At 42.7% G+C, this 17,574-nt stretch overlaps 1 protein-coding gene across 1 annotated transcript; it reads left to right on the top strand.

Moving 5' to 3' along the window:
- Positions 1–451: 451 nt before the first annotated feature.
- PYM1 (PYM homolog 1, exon junction complex associated factor) lies at positions 452–16,358 on the top strand. Its single transcript, XM_014857246.3, has 4 exons — positions 452–701; positions 1,017–1,355; positions 14,701–14,794; positions 15,207–16,358. The coding sequence occupies exons 2-4, from the start codon at positions 1,322–1,324 to the stop codon at positions 15,688–15,690; spliced, it is 612 nt and encodes a 203-aa protein (XP_014712732.1). The 5' UTR covers positions 452–701; positions 1,017–1,321; the 3' UTR covers positions 15,691–16,358.
- The last annotated feature ends 1,216 nt before the right edge of the window (positions 16,359–17,574 follow it).

Here is a 17,574-nt window from a genome sequence, read left to right as displayed (position 1 = left end):
ACCGGAGAAAACGTCTGAAGCTTCATTTCAAAGCTTTAGGAAGTTCCTAGGCAGCCAGTGCTCTGTTTTTTGTTTTTTTTTAAGTGAGGTATGCAGCTGGTCTTGAAGGTGGTCGCAGATATTCCCCTCCTCCCTCCTCCCTGGTTCCAGCGGTACTGTTGGACGTTAACCTAAGCCAAAGTCGGGGCTTTGGAGCAGGAAAAAGCAACAAGATGGGGATGGGGGAGGGCAGAGCGGACACCTGAGGAGAGAAGCCTGTAGCCGGCCCCTCCCAGGCTGTAGGGGAAACAAGTTTAGCAGGACTTAGCCCTGAAGGAACAACGGCTGCTGAAAAAAGCGGGGGAGGGAGAATTCTCACTTGGGTTCATCTAAATAGGGAGGCTGGGGCAGGGCACGACTGCAAAGCCAGTGACCGAACGGGCCCGGATTATTGGCGAGTTGCCCCATTTCCAATGCCCAGCGCCCAGAAACTTGGACGAGGTCAGTTAGAATACTAACAAGGTCCGCCCAGAAGCCTTCACCCTACCCTCTGACCCCGGGGCCCAGTGTCGAAGGCCAGCGCAAACTTGGGCCGCCGTCACTTCGCTTCGAATCCCTGGGGCCGCCCCAGGGGCAGGGCCAGGCCAGGGCTGCCCGCTCCACCCGGCCGGCCGCCTCCCGGGCCGTGGAAGCCGCTGGCAACCCCAAGGCTGCGGGGACAGGTGACTGGCCGGCAGCGCCCCCTGCCTTGCACGCCCCTCTCGCGGGTCTCCGGAGGGTTGAGCTGGTGGTCGAGGGCAATCGGCAGGCTACTTCGACCTCCCCACTTTCTAAGAGAGGGTTAGTTGGGGTCTTCAATTCGCCCCCAACCACATCGGTGCGCCCCAGTGCGTTCCCGGAGTTTGCCCGCCCCTCCCCATGTCCCCTAGCCGCTCTGGGACCTGGGTGCAGGCCAGCCCCTAAATATTCTTCCTTTCCTCATCTATCAGCCCCCCTTTCTGGGTGCAGACAGGGCCTTGCCCCCTTTTCCCTCGCAGGTCCTGGATGGATGAAGAATGCCTGTGAGGAGAGGGTCTGTGCCTCGGAACTTCTCTCAGCACCAAAGGACTGCTTTACACGCAGCAGGCGCTCAATAATGGTAACAGTGGCAGTAAAAGAGCCCAGAGCTTTTATTTTATTAAAGTCTTCAGCTTCTCCCTTCCTCCTCCACCTCCGTCCATGAAATGGTGTACTCTCCCTTTAAGACTAAAATGGTGGCCTGCTACGATCTGGACTCCACTTCCGGTGGGGAGGGGGGCGGGACCCCAGCCCGCTCACGCCGGAAGTGGTTTGCGTTTTCAAGATGGCGACTCCCTATGTAACTGACGAGACCGGCGGTGAGTGCGGGAGGCGCGGAGCCGCTTCTCCCCGGGCTCTCGGGGCAGGGGTTCGGACTTGGAAAGGGGTCTGTGCCCCGCCCATCCCGGGGCCCCTCCTTTGCCCCGCCCTCCGGACCGCCTTCCCCATTCATTCTCTCCTACGGGGTGTCACCTGCGCCCCCTTCTGGTCTCATGTTTGGGGGTCTCTGCTTCCGGTCACCCAAAGCCTGGGGTCCTTCAACGCTGGTCCCTGCTCCAGGACCCTCACGGGCTTTTAGCTTTTCTCCAGCAGTTGGAGCTCCCATATCTCTTTTGGGTTCTCCAGCCTTGGGGGCTCCTACACTCAGTTCTCTCCAATTCCTGCTCTCCCACTCTTCCCCTCCCCCTTCTCTTGACTATCCCTGCTTTTTGACCTTCCCCAGCCCCGTCTTAATTCTTTTTCTCGAAGCTGTATCTGTTGAAGACATCCTCATTGCTACATAGTGCTTTTTTCCACTCTCTCCCTCATCTTCGTGGTTGGGTCGCTGAGGTCTAGAGGTGTGCAGAGAAGAGAAGCCTAATGTAACTTTTCAGCTTGAGTTTTCTCCTTGATGACACCAGCCGCGCCTCTCCCTTCTCTGGTGATGATGATAGGAGTTGAGGAATCTAAGGTGGAAGAAGCCAAACAGGAAGATGTCTAGTGGCCTCTGAAGCCCTCTGACAAGTTGATAGAACCCACTGTTCCTTCTGGCTAGAGAAGAATTTCCAGCCTGACTGATTAAGATGCTGAAGTGTCAGCTGTGTATGTGAGGTTTATGTGTTGAAAACAGAGAATTAAGATTTTCATTGTGGTTTTGTGCCATCCTAATTTCTCATTTAGAAAAATGTGCATAGTAATGTCTACCCAGTGACAATCAAATAAGATAGTATATATGAAAGCAATTTATAAAATGCTGTGCAAGGCAAGGTGTTAACAGTTTTTTGTAGCCCTCATTGTGTATGTGTAGTCTTCTGTAGAAGTGACCTTGTGCGTGTGCTGTGGTACATACAGTCTGTTTTAAGATGTGCCATTTATGCTTCTTGCTTTGCTGCTTTCTGTGTTCCTTACTTCTCAACCTATCTCTCCTGTGGGGTCTAATGACAAGCCAGGTCTCTGCTATTTCTCCCCATCCTTACATTTCAAAGTGGTACAACCTCTTCTCCTGCTCTCTACTTCTTCAACTAGCTCCTTTTAATGTGTACTTTGAAAATATTACTCATTGTCCAGTATACTTCTCTTTATTCTTAACTGTTTTTCTTTAAAGTGATTTAATGAAAATCCAGGTATCACATCTCATCATCACTCCCACCAAGAGATATCTTCTGTTCTCTGTGACTATGTGGAAGAGGAGAAGGAATCATACTGCTTTTTTGCTCTCCTTTACTACTTCCAGATCATTGATCTACCACTGTCACTCTAATTCTGGTGGAAGGTATTGGCATGCAATTACAGCATTTTCTCTAAAACCTCAGGGCCATCATCTACTGCCCACAAGGATCCAGACCTATCACATCATATTTTTTTCTCCACTCCGTTTCTTCTTCTCATTCTCAGTGTCTCCAGCATTTTTGAAGTACTCTGATGTTACAGTTCCTCAGCATGGGACCATTGACTTTCCTTTGTATTTTCAAATCAGCTACGCATCAGAATCACTACTACCTGGACCTCACCTATGACGCTGCTTCCCCTTCGGGGGCTCGCTATTACATACTTTAGCTTCCTTACCAGTCACCTTTTTCACTACCTCACATTCACAGAATCAGCTTTTGCCCTCTTTAGGTTCTCTAATTCTTGACCTTTCCCGTTTCCTTGAGCCTACCAGTACCTTCGTGATTACCTTTGATGCTGCCCTGCTAGACCTCCATGACCAGCCACTTTGATACTATCCTCATTGCTTTTTTCATTCATTTTGTTCTTCTATGTTAAGCAAGGACTTCTGTTACCTTGAATCACACCCATCAACTGTTTTCTTGGCTTCTGCTTCTAGGCTACAGCACATGGCAGGAGAAAAAGCACAGAAGCTAGCACATTCAGTATAACTTAATGTTAACTTATGCCAAGATCATGGCTTCTCTCCAGTTCTTTTTCTTGATTTGCTTACATTCTCTCATGGCTATTTCCCCCACCTTTTCCAGCTCTCTCTGACCCTCCCTTTTAATTCTCCCTCATGGCCGATGAATTCACTTTCTAATTCATTGAAAAATCAAGACCTATCACTTCTGTTTCTTTCCTGTTCACAGGCTGATTTCTTGAATATCAGGTCTATACATACTATTTCCATTTCCTCGCTGCTTATTTGTTCCTTAACTTTTTACAGCCTTTATTTCTAGCACCAGCCTCTCTCCTGAGTTGCCAATTCCTTTTTCTAATTGTTTGGTGAATGGCTTTCATTCTTGGCTATAGTGTCACACCTCAAATTGTCTGACCAATATCTATATCGGTTTTTCCTTCCTTGTTTCCGTTAAAGGCAACGTTGTACTAGCCAACTCAAGATCAACTTTTTGCATCATTTCTCTCTCTGTTTTAAGTAGACTTTATTTTTTAGAACAGTTTTAGATTTATAGAAAAATTGAGAACACAATACAAGCAATTTCCATATACCTTACACTCAGTTTCCCCTGTTATTAACATCTTCCACAGGGCCAGCCTGGTGGCGCAGTGGTTAAGTTCGCAAGTTCCACTTTGGCGGCCCAGGGTTTGCCAGTTTGGATCCCAGGGGAGGTCCTATGCACCACTTGTCAAGCCATGCTGTGGCAGGCGTCCCACATAAAATAGAGGAAGATGGACACGGATGTTAGCTCAGGGCCAGTCTTCCTCAACAAAAAGAGGAGGATTGGTGGCAGATGTTAGCTCAGGGCTAATTTTCCTCAAGAAAAAAACATCTTACACTAGTTTGCTACTGTTATTGCAATTAATGAAGCAATATTGATAGGTTATTATTAACTAAAATCCATACATTATTCAGATTTCCTTAGTTTTTACCTAATTTTTTTCTACTTCAGGATCTCATCCAGGATACCACATTGCATTTACTTCTTGTGTCTCCTTAAGCTCCTATTGGCTGTGATAGTTTCTTAGACTTTCCTTGTTTTTGAAGATCTTGACAGTTTTAAGGAATACTGTTCAGGATGTAGGATGCCCCTCTATTAGAATTTTTCCGATGTTTTTCTCACGATTAGATTGGAGTCATCTGTTTTTGAGGGGATGACCATAGAGGTAAAGTGACATTTTCATAGTATCATATCAAGGGTACATAGTACTGCAATGATTTTCTTTTTTAAGATTTAAAAAATTTTTCCTTCTTCTCCCCAAAGCCCCCCAGTACATAGTTGTATATTTTAGTTGTGAGTCCTTCCAGTTGTGGCATGCGGGATGCTTCCTCAGCATGACTCAATGAGTGATGCCGTGTCCGCACCCAGGATCCAAGCCGGCGAAACCCTGTGCCACTAAAGCAGAGTGTATGAACTTAACCATTTGGCCACAGGGCTGACCCCTCGCAATGGTTTTTTTACTGTTGGTGTTGCCCATTATCACCTGACTGAAGTAGTGTCTGTAAGGTTTCTCCACTGTAAAGTTATTCTCTCCATACTGTACTCCTTTCTATACTATACTCTTTAGAAGAAAATTACTAGTCACAGCCCACACCTAAAGAGTGGGGAGTTATGCTCCCTTAAGGACGGAGTATTTACGTACAGTGTTTGGAATTATTCTGCACAGGATGTTTCTCTTCTCTCCCATTTATTTATTCAGTCATTAATTTATATCAGTATGGACTTTCGGTTATAATCCAATACTATCTTATTTATTTTATTTTATTATTGTTATTATTTTTTTGAGGAAGACTAGCCCTGAGCTAACTTCTGCCAATCCTCCTCTTTTTTTTGCTGAGGAAGACTGGCCCTGAGCTAACATCTGTGCCCATCTTCCTGTATTTTCTATGTGGGACGTGTACCACAGCATGGCTTGCCAAGCGGTGCCATGTCCACACCCAGGATTCAAACCAGCAAACCCTGGGCCACTGAAGCAGAACATGCGCATTTAATCGCTGCGCCACCAGGCCGGCCCCTATCTTATTTATTTTATTGCTCAAATGTTCCAGGTTTGGACATTGGGAGCTCTTTTAGTGGGCCCCATGTCCCTTTGACTGACTCCCATCAGTGTAGGTTTTTGTTTTTCAGTTCTTCCTTACTTTCTGGCACTAGAAGATGCTCCAAGCTTGTCTTGTATATTTCCTGTCTCAGTCCTAGAATTAGCCATTTCTCCAAGGAGCCCTTGGTTCCTTTTACTGGAGAATGGTATAGGAAACCAAGATCAGAGCATTAAGTGTTTTTGTTGCTATTGAAGTGCTGTTTTGTATCATCTTTTACTCCTTTCTTGCTCCCCATCTCACACACAAACCAGTTGTCAAAATATCGCTCTTTTATTTCTACTGCCATTACCCTTATCCTATCTTCAATACTTGTTAGCTATATGGCCTTGGGAATTTTAAGCCTTGGGAATCTAAGCCTTAGTTTTCTCATCAATGAAGTAGAATAGTAACTCCCACAACATAGGATTATTGTGAGAATTAAAATTTAAATGATATAATGTAAATGTCTGGCACATAGAAAGTACCCAAAAAATGGTTCTGTAATTATTAGTTAGGTAAGAATTATTGTATAGGTTAGAAGAGGTTATATATACAAGTATCAAGCATAGTACCTGGGTCATTCTAAGTGCCTGATAAAATTCCAGTTTCCTTTATCCTGCAGATATTGCTGTGAGCTCCTAAGTAGTTGTCCTATCTCCCATCTCTCTCTCTCTTCCAGTTCCTTTGACATATTGTTGCCAGATTACTGCTCCTGAAGTACAAATTTAGTTCTGTAATTTTTGTTCAATATATTTCATCCACCCAGAGTTCACTGTTAAATTTGGCATATATCCTTCTGGTCTTTATTTTTCTTGTGCATTTTTAAAACATTTTTGAATCACATGGTATATACATTTTTATATCTTACCTTTTCACTAAACCTTATAACATAAATTTTTTGCCTTGCTATTAAAAACTCTCTGTAAACATCTTTTAAAATACTGGCAGAGTGTTTTATTGTTTGGGCACGAATCTTCTCTCTTACTTTTCTTCTGTTTTTGGACTTTTAGATTGTTTCCAGAATTTGTTATAAGAACTCTATGAATATTTTTGTGCAGTAAGTCTTTGCGTGAGTTTAGGGTTATTTTATTATTATTATTAGGATATAGTTTATTTAGGAAAGATTTCTCAGAAGTAGAATTAACTGGGTTGGATGATACAAACATTTATTTTTTATTGATTATAAAATTAATTCATCTTAATTGTAGAAAACTTGGAAAATATTTTCACAAGTAGTAGTAAAATATAGTAAGTAGTAAAATATAAGTCACATGCATGTTTGGCAATTCCAGAATGCAGAGATAACTACAGTTATATTTCCTTTTAGTTTTTCTTTCTGTGCGCATATATAGCATATCTGTATTTAACAGAATCGGGATCAGACAGAATGGCTGTAGTTTCCAAAATATGATCCTCAGAACACTTGGTAGTCCTGTGAAATGTGCTACAAAATAAATGTAAAAATAAGGTTCCTGTGAATCTTATGGAAGTCGTGTTTTATATAACAAAAACTTTGGGAAATGCTGCTAAATGATGGGACTACCGTATATCCCCTTGCTGTGTTAGCCAAATTGCTCTCAAGGGTTTTCCACCAACCACATATGAGTACGCTGGTTTCACCTCTTTGACTGCATTTGTATTCTCATCTTTCAAAACTCTATTGCTTCAGTAGACACAAATGATAGTTTATTGTTGTAATTTATATTTCCTTTGATTATTACTGACGTTAATCTTCTTCGTTTTTTTTCTTTTTTCTTTTTTCCCATTTATAACACAATGTACAATAGTAGGGTAAAAAGCACAGCCTTTGGAACCCACGGCCTGGGTTGGAATTCTGCTACAGTTTACTGACTTTGTAACTTTGGGCAAGTTGTTAAATTTCTTATCATCTGTAAAACTGGAATAATCCTGTATGGAGCTGTGAAAATGAGATAAGATAGTACACGTAAACACTGAGCGCTGGCCTTGGCTGGAAGCAAGCATTCAGTAAAGGGTAGCTGCTATTGTCATTTTGGGATTGACTATCAAATTTCCATATGGAACATTTGCTCTTACATTCAAGATACTGTTCTTTAATATGAGCACAAACCACTTTTCAATATATTAGTATCATCACATGCTACGTCTCTGCCTATACCCTGCAGTGAAACCGGGCTGTATAGTGTAAGACTGGTGGCACAGCCGAGTGCTGATGTGTAAGCTGGGGCGTCAGAACTGAGTTCAGATTGCAGCTACATGCTGCCTTTGTGATCTTGGACCTATCTTGAACATCTTGAAGACTCTGTTTCCTCAGCTGTAGATGATAGTATCTATCCATTGTCTAGATTCAATAAGGTAATATATGTAAAGTAGCAGTGTAATGTAGCTACTTATTAATAAATGCTCTTTCTTAACTGTTCTTAACATACTGTGAGTTTTCCACTGCTATGATTTTGCTTGTTGTTCCTCTGCCTAGAATGCCCTTTCCCTTCCTTTCTCTGCCTGCAGAAATATCAGCCACTTATTTGTTGTTGTTGCTAATTGTTACTGCTACCACCTAGTCTTTAAAGTCAAGTCCCTGAGATTTTCCTGATTTCCTGTCACCTTCCTGCATCAAACAGGGTGGGATTATTTATTCTCTTGAAATCTATCAGTAATTATCAGTGTCTCTAAGGAAACCTCAGGCATTTATGTTGTGCCTTATTCTTTGTTTGCCTGACTCACCCACTCTCCTCCTTACTTAGACTGTACATTTCTTGAAAGTACAGACCATTTCACTCATCTTGATAATCCCTGTAGCACTTAGTGTAGTACTTTTCGCACAGGAGGCTTTCAATAAATGTTTATTGCATTTTATTAATGTGTCGTCTGGCTTTTGATCGCTCTACTTTTCTAAGGCTGTATTCTTGAAGATAACTAGGAATTTCCAAATTGCCAAAATCAGTTACCTTTTTCTTCTCATTCTTTTCCTTAATCTCTTTGCAGTATTTAATATTGTTAATCACCTGCCCTTACTTGAAACTCTTTTGGTCGCCATAGCCTAGTTTCTTTTTTCCTAGAATCCTTTCTTGTTGTTGCCAACACCTTTTCTTCCTTGAGGAAAATGATCGTGACCGTTTTTCCAGGGTCATTCCTCCAAATTGGGTTTTCTCTTCTTTTATTTTCTGTATGTTAGAAACCGCATCTAGGTCTTAGGATTTTGGGCCCTGAGATCATCCTCAGGCTCAGATCTGTGACCCAGATCTCCTTTCTTACTTGAAGCAGGTCCCAGGGATTCAAGATACCTTTAACAGTCACTTCTCCCTAACCCCTGGAGTTCGCCCAAGCCTTGCTATGTTGTCTCTTCACTGTCTTCCTGCCACTCCTGAAAACAAGGCCCTTTTCAATTTAAGGAAACAGAGTGAGAATTACAAAACAGCAGATGTGGGGAAATAACAAAGCTTCCAAAGTTGATATAGTAGCAGTCTCTAATTTGTAGTTTCTGACTCTCTCAAAGGTGTTAGCTGAAAATCCTGATATTCTGCCCTTGGTTTTTATTTCTAGAGATAGGAATCACAGCCAGGGAATGGAACCAGAATAACATAAAATAGGTGCTCCTTTGTGATGATGGGCTGTTTGTACCTCTGAGGGCCTCCAGTTAGGAAAGCCGTTCAAGAAGCTTCTGCCCAATTTTTTCTCACATTCCATCTTTACTAGTCCTCAGCTATATTTTCTGTGCAATTTACTTAAATATATGTTTCTATCATTGTCTCTTTCTCCTTCATTCCATATAAAACACTCCTTGTCTAGAATTGAATTACTTATTTTCACAAAATTGTCTTCTCCTTTGGACTTTCTTTATATCAGTGGTTTTTATTCTTCTCCAGATTTTCCACATTTAAGAGTGATATTGTAATGAGTTTATTTGTGTTCGTCTTTATTACTTGTCTTTCTTGCTAGAATGCATGCTGCAAGAAGGTCAGACCCTTGCTTGCTTTATTCATTGTTGTAGCCCCAGCTCCTGTTACAGTGTCTGGCACAATGGCAATTGCTCAATAAACATTTGAAATCTGCGTGTGAAGAAATGTTATTACCATATGTTCTACTTACCCACAGGTATGTTGTGGAAAATAAGAGAATACGTGTGCAAAGCACCAGATTAAATTCACCGTAGCACTGTTTCAATTATTTCCTCTCCCTAATTTGAATTTTGGCAATCTTCAGATCCTGTTGACTTATTCTTCGTAATGGCTTTCTCTTTCATTTTCCTTTCAATACCCATAGAGACCATCTAAATCAAGTTGTCTCACATTGTGGCTATTGCTTTCGTTTTTTTCTACCTTTAGTTTATGTTACACATTTTCAGGTTAATCTTCTTAAAGCATTACTTTGAGCACATCATCTATACTCTGTTATTGGCCTTCGACCTTCTCCTACATTCTGAAGCTTAAGTCCAAACGCAAGAGGAAATTGGATACCTTCATATTCTGACTAATTTACCTCTAGTCTCTTTTCCCATTACATATGCTTTTTGCCGAAAATATACTGGATTCTTGCTGTTCTCTAATATGGTACTTAAATTTATGTATTCATTAATTTGAATTAATTACAGCCTTCTATGTGTCAGGCCATTTGCTTCAAAGATCAAAGCCCCTGCTCTTGAACAAGCAACAGTTTTGTTAAACAATAGAGCACGATGAAGGCCAAAGCAGGTGCTACGGATGCACAAAGGGCAGCTTCTTACTTGGCTTGTGGTGGGGAGGTCAGGGAGGATTTCACTGAGGAGTTTATACTTGAACTTGACCTTTAAAGGCCAATAGGAATTAACTAAGATAAGAATCAAGCAAAGTCTATTCCAGGCCAAATGAAGCAAAAGCAAAAAGACATAGAGAATAGAGACACTGGCGGGTGAGATTTTTGAATATTTCAGTGGCTGGAGGAGGAGAGTGTGAGTGACTGAGGGCTAAAAGGCTAGAGATTAGCGAGAGCAGGGGGTCAAGAAGGCCTTTTGTGTTTGGTTCCAGCCTCCCTGTAAATATCCTGAGGGCAACAGGAATCCAGGAAGAATTTTAAGTAGGGGCACGATTACTAGTGTGACTTGTCCCTTTGCTGATGTTGTCCCATATGCCTGAAATCTTCCCTTTCTGCTCTTTCCTCATAACCCCCCGCCCCACCTGTCTGAATCCAGCTCACCTTCCAAAGATCATAACAGATGCTGTGTCCTCCATAAAATCTTTATAAATCGCCTGGTCAGAAGTAATTTCACTCTCCTATGTGTACCCATTCTCTAAGCCATCTAAGGTTGAAACAAAAAATGAGATAATTTTAAAACCCACCATATAACAACATTAATGGGAATTAAGAAAAAATTATTTATAATCTAATCATTCAACATAACTTTCACATTGCACATTCTTTTCTAAACTTCCAAATAAGCCTGACATATTTAATAAATGAAATCATGGTGTATATATAACTACATTTTACATTACATTATATCACATTACATGATTTAAAAAATTTTTATCAGGGGCCAGCCCTGTGGTCAGGTGGTTGAAGTTCCAGTCACTCTGCTTCGGCTGCCTGGGGTTCACGGGTTCGGATCCTGGGTGCAGACCTGCTCCACCCATCAGCCGTGCTGTGGAGGCGTCCCACATACAAAGTAGAGGAAGATTGGCACAGATGTTAGCTCAGGGCTAATCTTCCTCAAGTTGAAAAAGAGGAGGATTGACAACGGATGTTAGCTCAGGGCAAATCTTACACACACACACAGATTATCATTTTTTTTTCTGCTTTTTCTCCCCCAATCCCCCCAGTACATAGTTGTATATTTTCAGTTGTGGGTCCCTCTAGTTGTGGCATGTGGGATGCTGCCTCAGCATGACCTAATGAGCAGTGCCATGTCCGCGCCCGGGATCCGAACTGGTGAAACCCTGTGCTCCAAAGTGGAGCACGTGAACTTAACCACTTGGCCACAGGGCTGGCCCCTATCATTTTTAATGGATGTATCATAAACTGTTTCTGTATAACCGGATGCAAAGATCATTTTTAATTTTTAGCTATTTATAGATAATACCATAATGTTCAAATAATTATCTCTCTCCCTTTCTTTTTTTATGTTTTTGTTTTTTTCATGTTGGAACTATTTCCTTATGCTAAATTCTCAAGATTGCGATTACTAAAACAAAGTGTGCTGAATTATTTTTGACTTTAACTCCCTCTCCACTCCCCCCATCAGTGAATTACCAAGTGTTGCTGATTCTTTGCTGATGTATCTGGCATCAGTCCCTTCCTTTCCATTCTCACTGTTTCAGTCAATTCTGTCCCTCATGCCAGGATTATTGCAATCTTTTTCCTAACTGATTTCCCCAGTCTCCCATGTTTTTCCTTTCCAGTTCACCTTCTCATCATGCCAGATTAATTGCCCTAAAGCACTGCTTTGGATAAAAGATTCATTCACTTGACAAATATTTGTTGAATGCATGCCATGTGCCAGATATTAAAATCCTTAACTGGCATTTCAAGGTCTGAGCCTCACCCCTGTTGACTTTACACCAGCGCTCTGACTCAGCCGAACTGGTCTATTCAGTCCCCTCAACGTGCCCTCCACATCCCCACATCTGACATTTTGTTTTAGAATAAGCTTCTGTTTACAATCCATTCTGCTTCCCTTTCCATTTTCTTTAGTCCGCCTCTTTCTTCAAAGCCCAGTTCTAGTCTCAGCCCTTCCTCCATGAAACCTCTCCATTTTTTCGTTTTTCAGTTGTTCCTCTTGTCTCCAAACTCTTGCAGCTAAGCAAACAGTATCCTCAGTGGCTGGCTGTTATTCACCAGATCAACTCCAAATTCCTTGACCTTGTATTTAAGGCTTTTCAAGCTCTGGCCCCATTTCTTATCTCCTACCTGGCTTCCTGTTATTCCCTCCCACGAACTGTCTGATTCACCGGGACTCCTCCTCGACTTCTCCTCTCTCAGTCCCTGCCCCCATTCCCACATCCACGCCTTTCTTTGCTCACCTTTCTTCTTTCTCCCATCCCCTCTGCTTGTCACATCTTACCCACTTTCTTTAACAAATTTCTTTTTTAGTTTTAATTTATTAATGATATTGCATTTTGAACAAAAAACCAATTCATGTAACAATGTATAATCCATGTGGGAGGCCCTAGACTTGATTTTTTTACTTTTCTTTTAAAAATCTTTTTCTCTTTTTTTAACAAAAGTAATACTTTTTTTAAAAAAAAAGAGTAACATAAGATATCTATAGGTTTTTTTTAAAAACTATATATTAATGGTTAATGGTTTCTACCACCTCTTCTTCCAGGTTATTCCTCTTAAGGTAACCAGCATTAAAGGCTTTGTGTCTTGGTATGTGTCCTTCTACACCTTTCTCTTTGCCCCGATACACAGACTATATGGACCATTAAGTGCTACTCCTTGCCCCAAAAAGAATGGGAGCATACTCTACGTCAGCAGTTCTCAAAATATTGTTCAAGACCCTTGGGGGTTCCCTAAGACCCTTTCAGGAGGTCTGCAAAGATAACTATTTCCATAATATACTAAGATGTTATTTGCTGTTTTTGCTGGGTTGAAATTTGCACTGAGGGTACAACAGCAAAGGTGGTAAAACCACTGGCCCCTTAGCAGTAATCAGAGCAGTGGCACCAAACTGTACTGGTCCTTGTGCTCTTCACTGCCACGCGCTTGCAGTAAATAAAGCCTGTTTCACTTAAGGATGCCCTTGATGATGCAATAAAAATTATTAATTCTATTAAATTTTGGCCCTTGAATACACATCTTTTTATTTACTTATTTTTTTCCAGCTCTATTGAGATATAATTGACATATAAGTTTAAGGTGTACAATAATTACTTGATGCATTGATATGTACATTTCGAAATGTTTACCACAATGAGGTTGGTTAACACATCCTTCACCTCGCATAATTACCATTTTGTTGTTGTTATAGTGAGAACACTAAAGCTCTACTATCATAGAAACTTTCAAGCATATGATCCAGTTTTGTTAACTGTAGTCACCAGGCTGTACCTTAGATCCCAAGGACTTATTCATCTTATCACTGAAAGTTACACATCTTTTTAATGTTCTCTGTGGACTAAATGGGAAGTAAGCATGAAACACTCCACTGCACACTGAGTAAGATGGCATCTCAAGGAAAAGCACTACGCAGTTGTCTGAGTTGCAGGCTAAACGAACTGCCTTTTCATGGAACACTACTTTTACTTGAAAGTACCACTCACAAACTTCTAATTCAGACCTGGGTATCCAATAGGCATTTTCCTGAAAATGAAGGAAGTGAGCCCATCATTTCAAAGAAAACAACTGACCGTGTTTGTTGCCAGTGATAAAAATCAAGCCTTCAAGTAAAAATTAGAGTTTTGGAAAACTTGTCTCTGCCCCTGGGAGCTCCACAGCTTCTCAGTAGAGTTTTCTGATGAGATTAACAGATATTTTTTAATATTGCATAGTGAAATGCATAGAATTACAAAATAAGAGTGTAAGGGAGATCCTGAAATTAAAAAGTTTGAGGATTATTACTCTACACATTATCCTGCACCTTGCCTTTTCACTGGGTTTATCATGAACACCGTTCGAGGTCAGTGCATTCATATCTAACATTCTCTTTCATAGCAGCATAGTGTTCCATCATGTGGATGATCCTTGTCTAGTCAACCATTCATCTATTGATGGCCATTCAAGTTGCTTTCAGCTTTTTACTACTTTAAATAGTGCAGCAACAAACATCCTTTACATATATCCTGTGTATGGTGCTTTTGGATCTATAGTATGGATCCCTAAAAGTTAACCTGTTTTTCACCATCCATCTTAATAAGACTTCTCCTTCTCTACAACATCTTCTCTGGTCATTTCTCCTTCCTATGGTCCTTGTTTTTGTCCCTTTTTAACCTCTTATTCATTTACTGCCTTTTGATGTCCCCATGCTATTGTCTCGTGTTTTTTAAAAATTCTTCCTCTGTGCCTGTCCTGTCCTGCCAACTGGATTATAAAAATAGAACCTCCCTGAGGGCAGGGATGGTGTATTATACAGTGTGTAGGTACTCAGTAAATAATGACAAGAGAGGGAGTGAGGGTTGATAGGAGAAAAGGGGCCTTAAGTGGACAGTCGCATTTAGTGGGTGGATGGGTGCTGAGGGAGGCTATGTGCATTCATACATTCTTTCATCTTGGGGACTCTTTGAAAATTAGAAAGAGTAACTCCAACTGACTTCTCTTTTCAGGCAAGTACATCGCCTCAACACAGCGACCTGACGGGACCTGGCGCAAGCAGCGGAGGGTGAAAGAAGGCTATGTGCCCCAGGAGGAGGTCCCAGTGTGCGTAGTTAGGCATGAGGAGGGGCATTTATTGGGGTCTCTACAGAAAGAAAGAATATGTGTGGCTATGAGTTCAGGGAAGAATCTGCTGATCCCAGGAAAGGGAAGCAGGGGGCAACTGTCTGAGAAAGAGGAGGGGGCTGGGGTTCAGGGATGAGTGAGGTTTACAGGTGACTGGTCCAGTTCCTGTGGCCTCTGTTCAGCAGAACTTCCAAATAGCATTCAGAGATCCAGAGCTTCAGGACCTAGAGACCCTCCTAAAACCTACAGAGCAGAGGGAAGTTGGAGAAGAACTCTAGGGAGAGGAAGGAGGCAGGAAAGTGAAAAGGGTGAAATGATTTGGAAGGTTAAGAAAAGGGCTCAGAAAAGTCAGTGATTCTTTGAAACTGTTGACATCTTCTGTTCCCTGCAGGTATGAGAACAAGTACGTGAAGTTTTTCAAGAGTAAACCAGAACTGCCCCCAGGGCTGAGCCCCGAGGCCACTGTGCCTGTCACCCCATCCAGACCTGAAGGTGGTGAACCAGGTCTCTCCAAGACAGCCAAACGCAATCTGAAGCGGAAGGAGAAAAGGCGGCAGCAGCAAGAGAAAGGGGAGGCAGAGGCCTTGAGCCGGACTCTCGATAAGGTGTCCCTGGGAGAGACAGCCCAAGTCCCCAGTGCTCCACAGGGCTCCCGGGCAGCCCCTACAGCTGCCTCTGACCAGCCTGACTCCACTGCCACCACCGAAAAGGCCAAGAAGATAAAGAATCTAAAGAAGAAGCTTCGGCAGGTGGAAGAGCTGCAGCAACGGATCCAGGCTGGGGAAATCAGCCAGCCCAGCAAAGAGCAGTTGGAGAAGCTAGCAAGGAGGAGAGCGCTGGAGGAGGAGCTGGAGGACTTGGAGCTAGGCCTGTGAGGCCTTTGGGGAATAGGGAATGGACTGCAGGACAAACCATGGGGCTCTCTGGGGTCCTGGGGAATGTGGGCAGCAGCAGTCAGGAGGGGTACCCCTCCATCCTGGCTCACTTCCACCTCTCGTGGCCCAACTCTGTGCTCCAGAGCCTAGCCTCTCCCTCATTCCTTCCCTGTTTTTCCCAACTCCTATTTTTTGGACTTTTCCCCCTCCCGTTCCCAGTGTTCAGAGTCTCAGTGACTACCCCAGGTACTTTTGCTGCTGATTTGGGTGTCTCGTTTAAAAGAAGACCACATGGGTGGAAATCCGTTGGAGAACTGAGCTTGAGGGTCGGGGAGTACGCCCAAGTCTCGGAGTCTGGGTTCCTGCTCACAGTGTTTAAGGGTTATTGCCCCCTCCATCCCTCACCTCCCTTTTTTTTTTTTTTTTTTTTTAAGAACAGAATAAACTCAAGTAGACAAAATGTCTGCCTTGGCCTCTTTCTTTCCAGCTCCTAGGAGGTGTTTTATCCCCTTCAGTTTGGCACAGAAAGACAAGTGTTGGGAGTAATATTCCCTTTAATTTTTAAAAATTATGGGTGTATGGCTAAATTAGCAACAGTGATTTCTGTATGTGTTTGCTCAGACTTCAGTGAACAGGAATTAGTGTTATAATAAACTTAGAACAAATTTAATTTGACACGTTAATTTACCTGTGTCAGTATTTTCACGCCACATAGCGATGGGGCCTTTGTTTCTTCCTTACTGTTTCTTTCTGAAGATAATCTTGACCTACTTCACAGCTCATTTGAAATTTTACCTTCTCAGATGCCACCCCAGGATGGCATTGTGGAGCAAACGAATGATACAGGAAGAGGAACTTACTGCCAAATAGAGCTGTCACTTAATTTTGCATATTCTCTGATTTCCACCCCTCACTTATCACAATCTTCCTTTCCAGGCAGCAGCTAGTGCAGACCAGCGGAGGGGGAAGTGAGCTGTAGTGAACGATCTCAGGAGTTCAAAGCTCTTAGCCTGACTCATGAGGTCCTGTACAACCTGGCCTCATTTTTTGCCATTCCTCGCCTCTGGTCAAACTGCGCCAACTGCGCTGAACTACTTTCAGTCCCTCGAATGAGCCGTAGTCTCTGAACCTCAATCCTTTGCCCTCACTGGTCCCTCTGCCTAGAACACTCTTCCTGAGCCCTCTCTCCCAAATCAACTCTTTCTTAACCTTTGGATCTCAGCTTAAATGTTGTCTTCTCTGGAGACTTCCATGGTTGCCTCTCTTAACCTGCTTCCTTAACGCTCTTCCATTTGTAATGGTGTCTATTACTTTATATTGTCATGCTGTTTACTTGTTAGCCCTTCTCCCCTTCATTAGTCCATGCACTCCTTGAGCCCTGGTGCTTTTATCATCATTACATCCCAGTGCCCAATACAGTAAATTCTCAAATATTTGACAAGCCATGTGGAGAAACAAGATGAAGGGTAATTTGTGCCTTGCACAGCTGAGCAGTTAATGAGGCCTTGACAGGGCACCCCAGGGTGAGACCAGAAGCCTGAGATCCCCTCTGTAGGATCCCCACAATTAGAAAGATGTTATAGGGGCTGGCCTGGTGGCGCAGCGGTTAAGTGTGCCTGTTCAGCTTCGGTGGCCCGGGGTTCGTCGGTTTGGATCCTGGGTGCGGACGTGGCACCGCCTGGCACACCACGCTGTGTGGTAGGCGTCCCACATATAAAGTAGAGGAAGATGGGCACGGATGTTAGCTCAGGGCCAGTCTTCATCAGCAAAAAGAGGAGGATTAACAGTAGTTAACTCAAGGCTAATCTTCCTCAAAAAAAAAAAGATTTTATAAATAATATTTAATTGGCATGTATGTAGGTGTTCGATGCTTTGTAAGTTCAG

This window comes from Equus asinus, chromosome 22 (assembly GCF_041296235.1).
Source record: "Equus asinus isolate D_3611 breed Donkey chromosome 22, EquAss-T2T_v2, whole genome shotgun sequence".
Classification (NCBI taxonomy): domain Eukaryota; kingdom Metazoa; phylum Chordata; class Mammalia; order Perissodactyla; family Equidae; genus Equus; species Equus asinus.
This window is presented reverse-complemented; position numbering and strand designations above follow the sequence as displayed.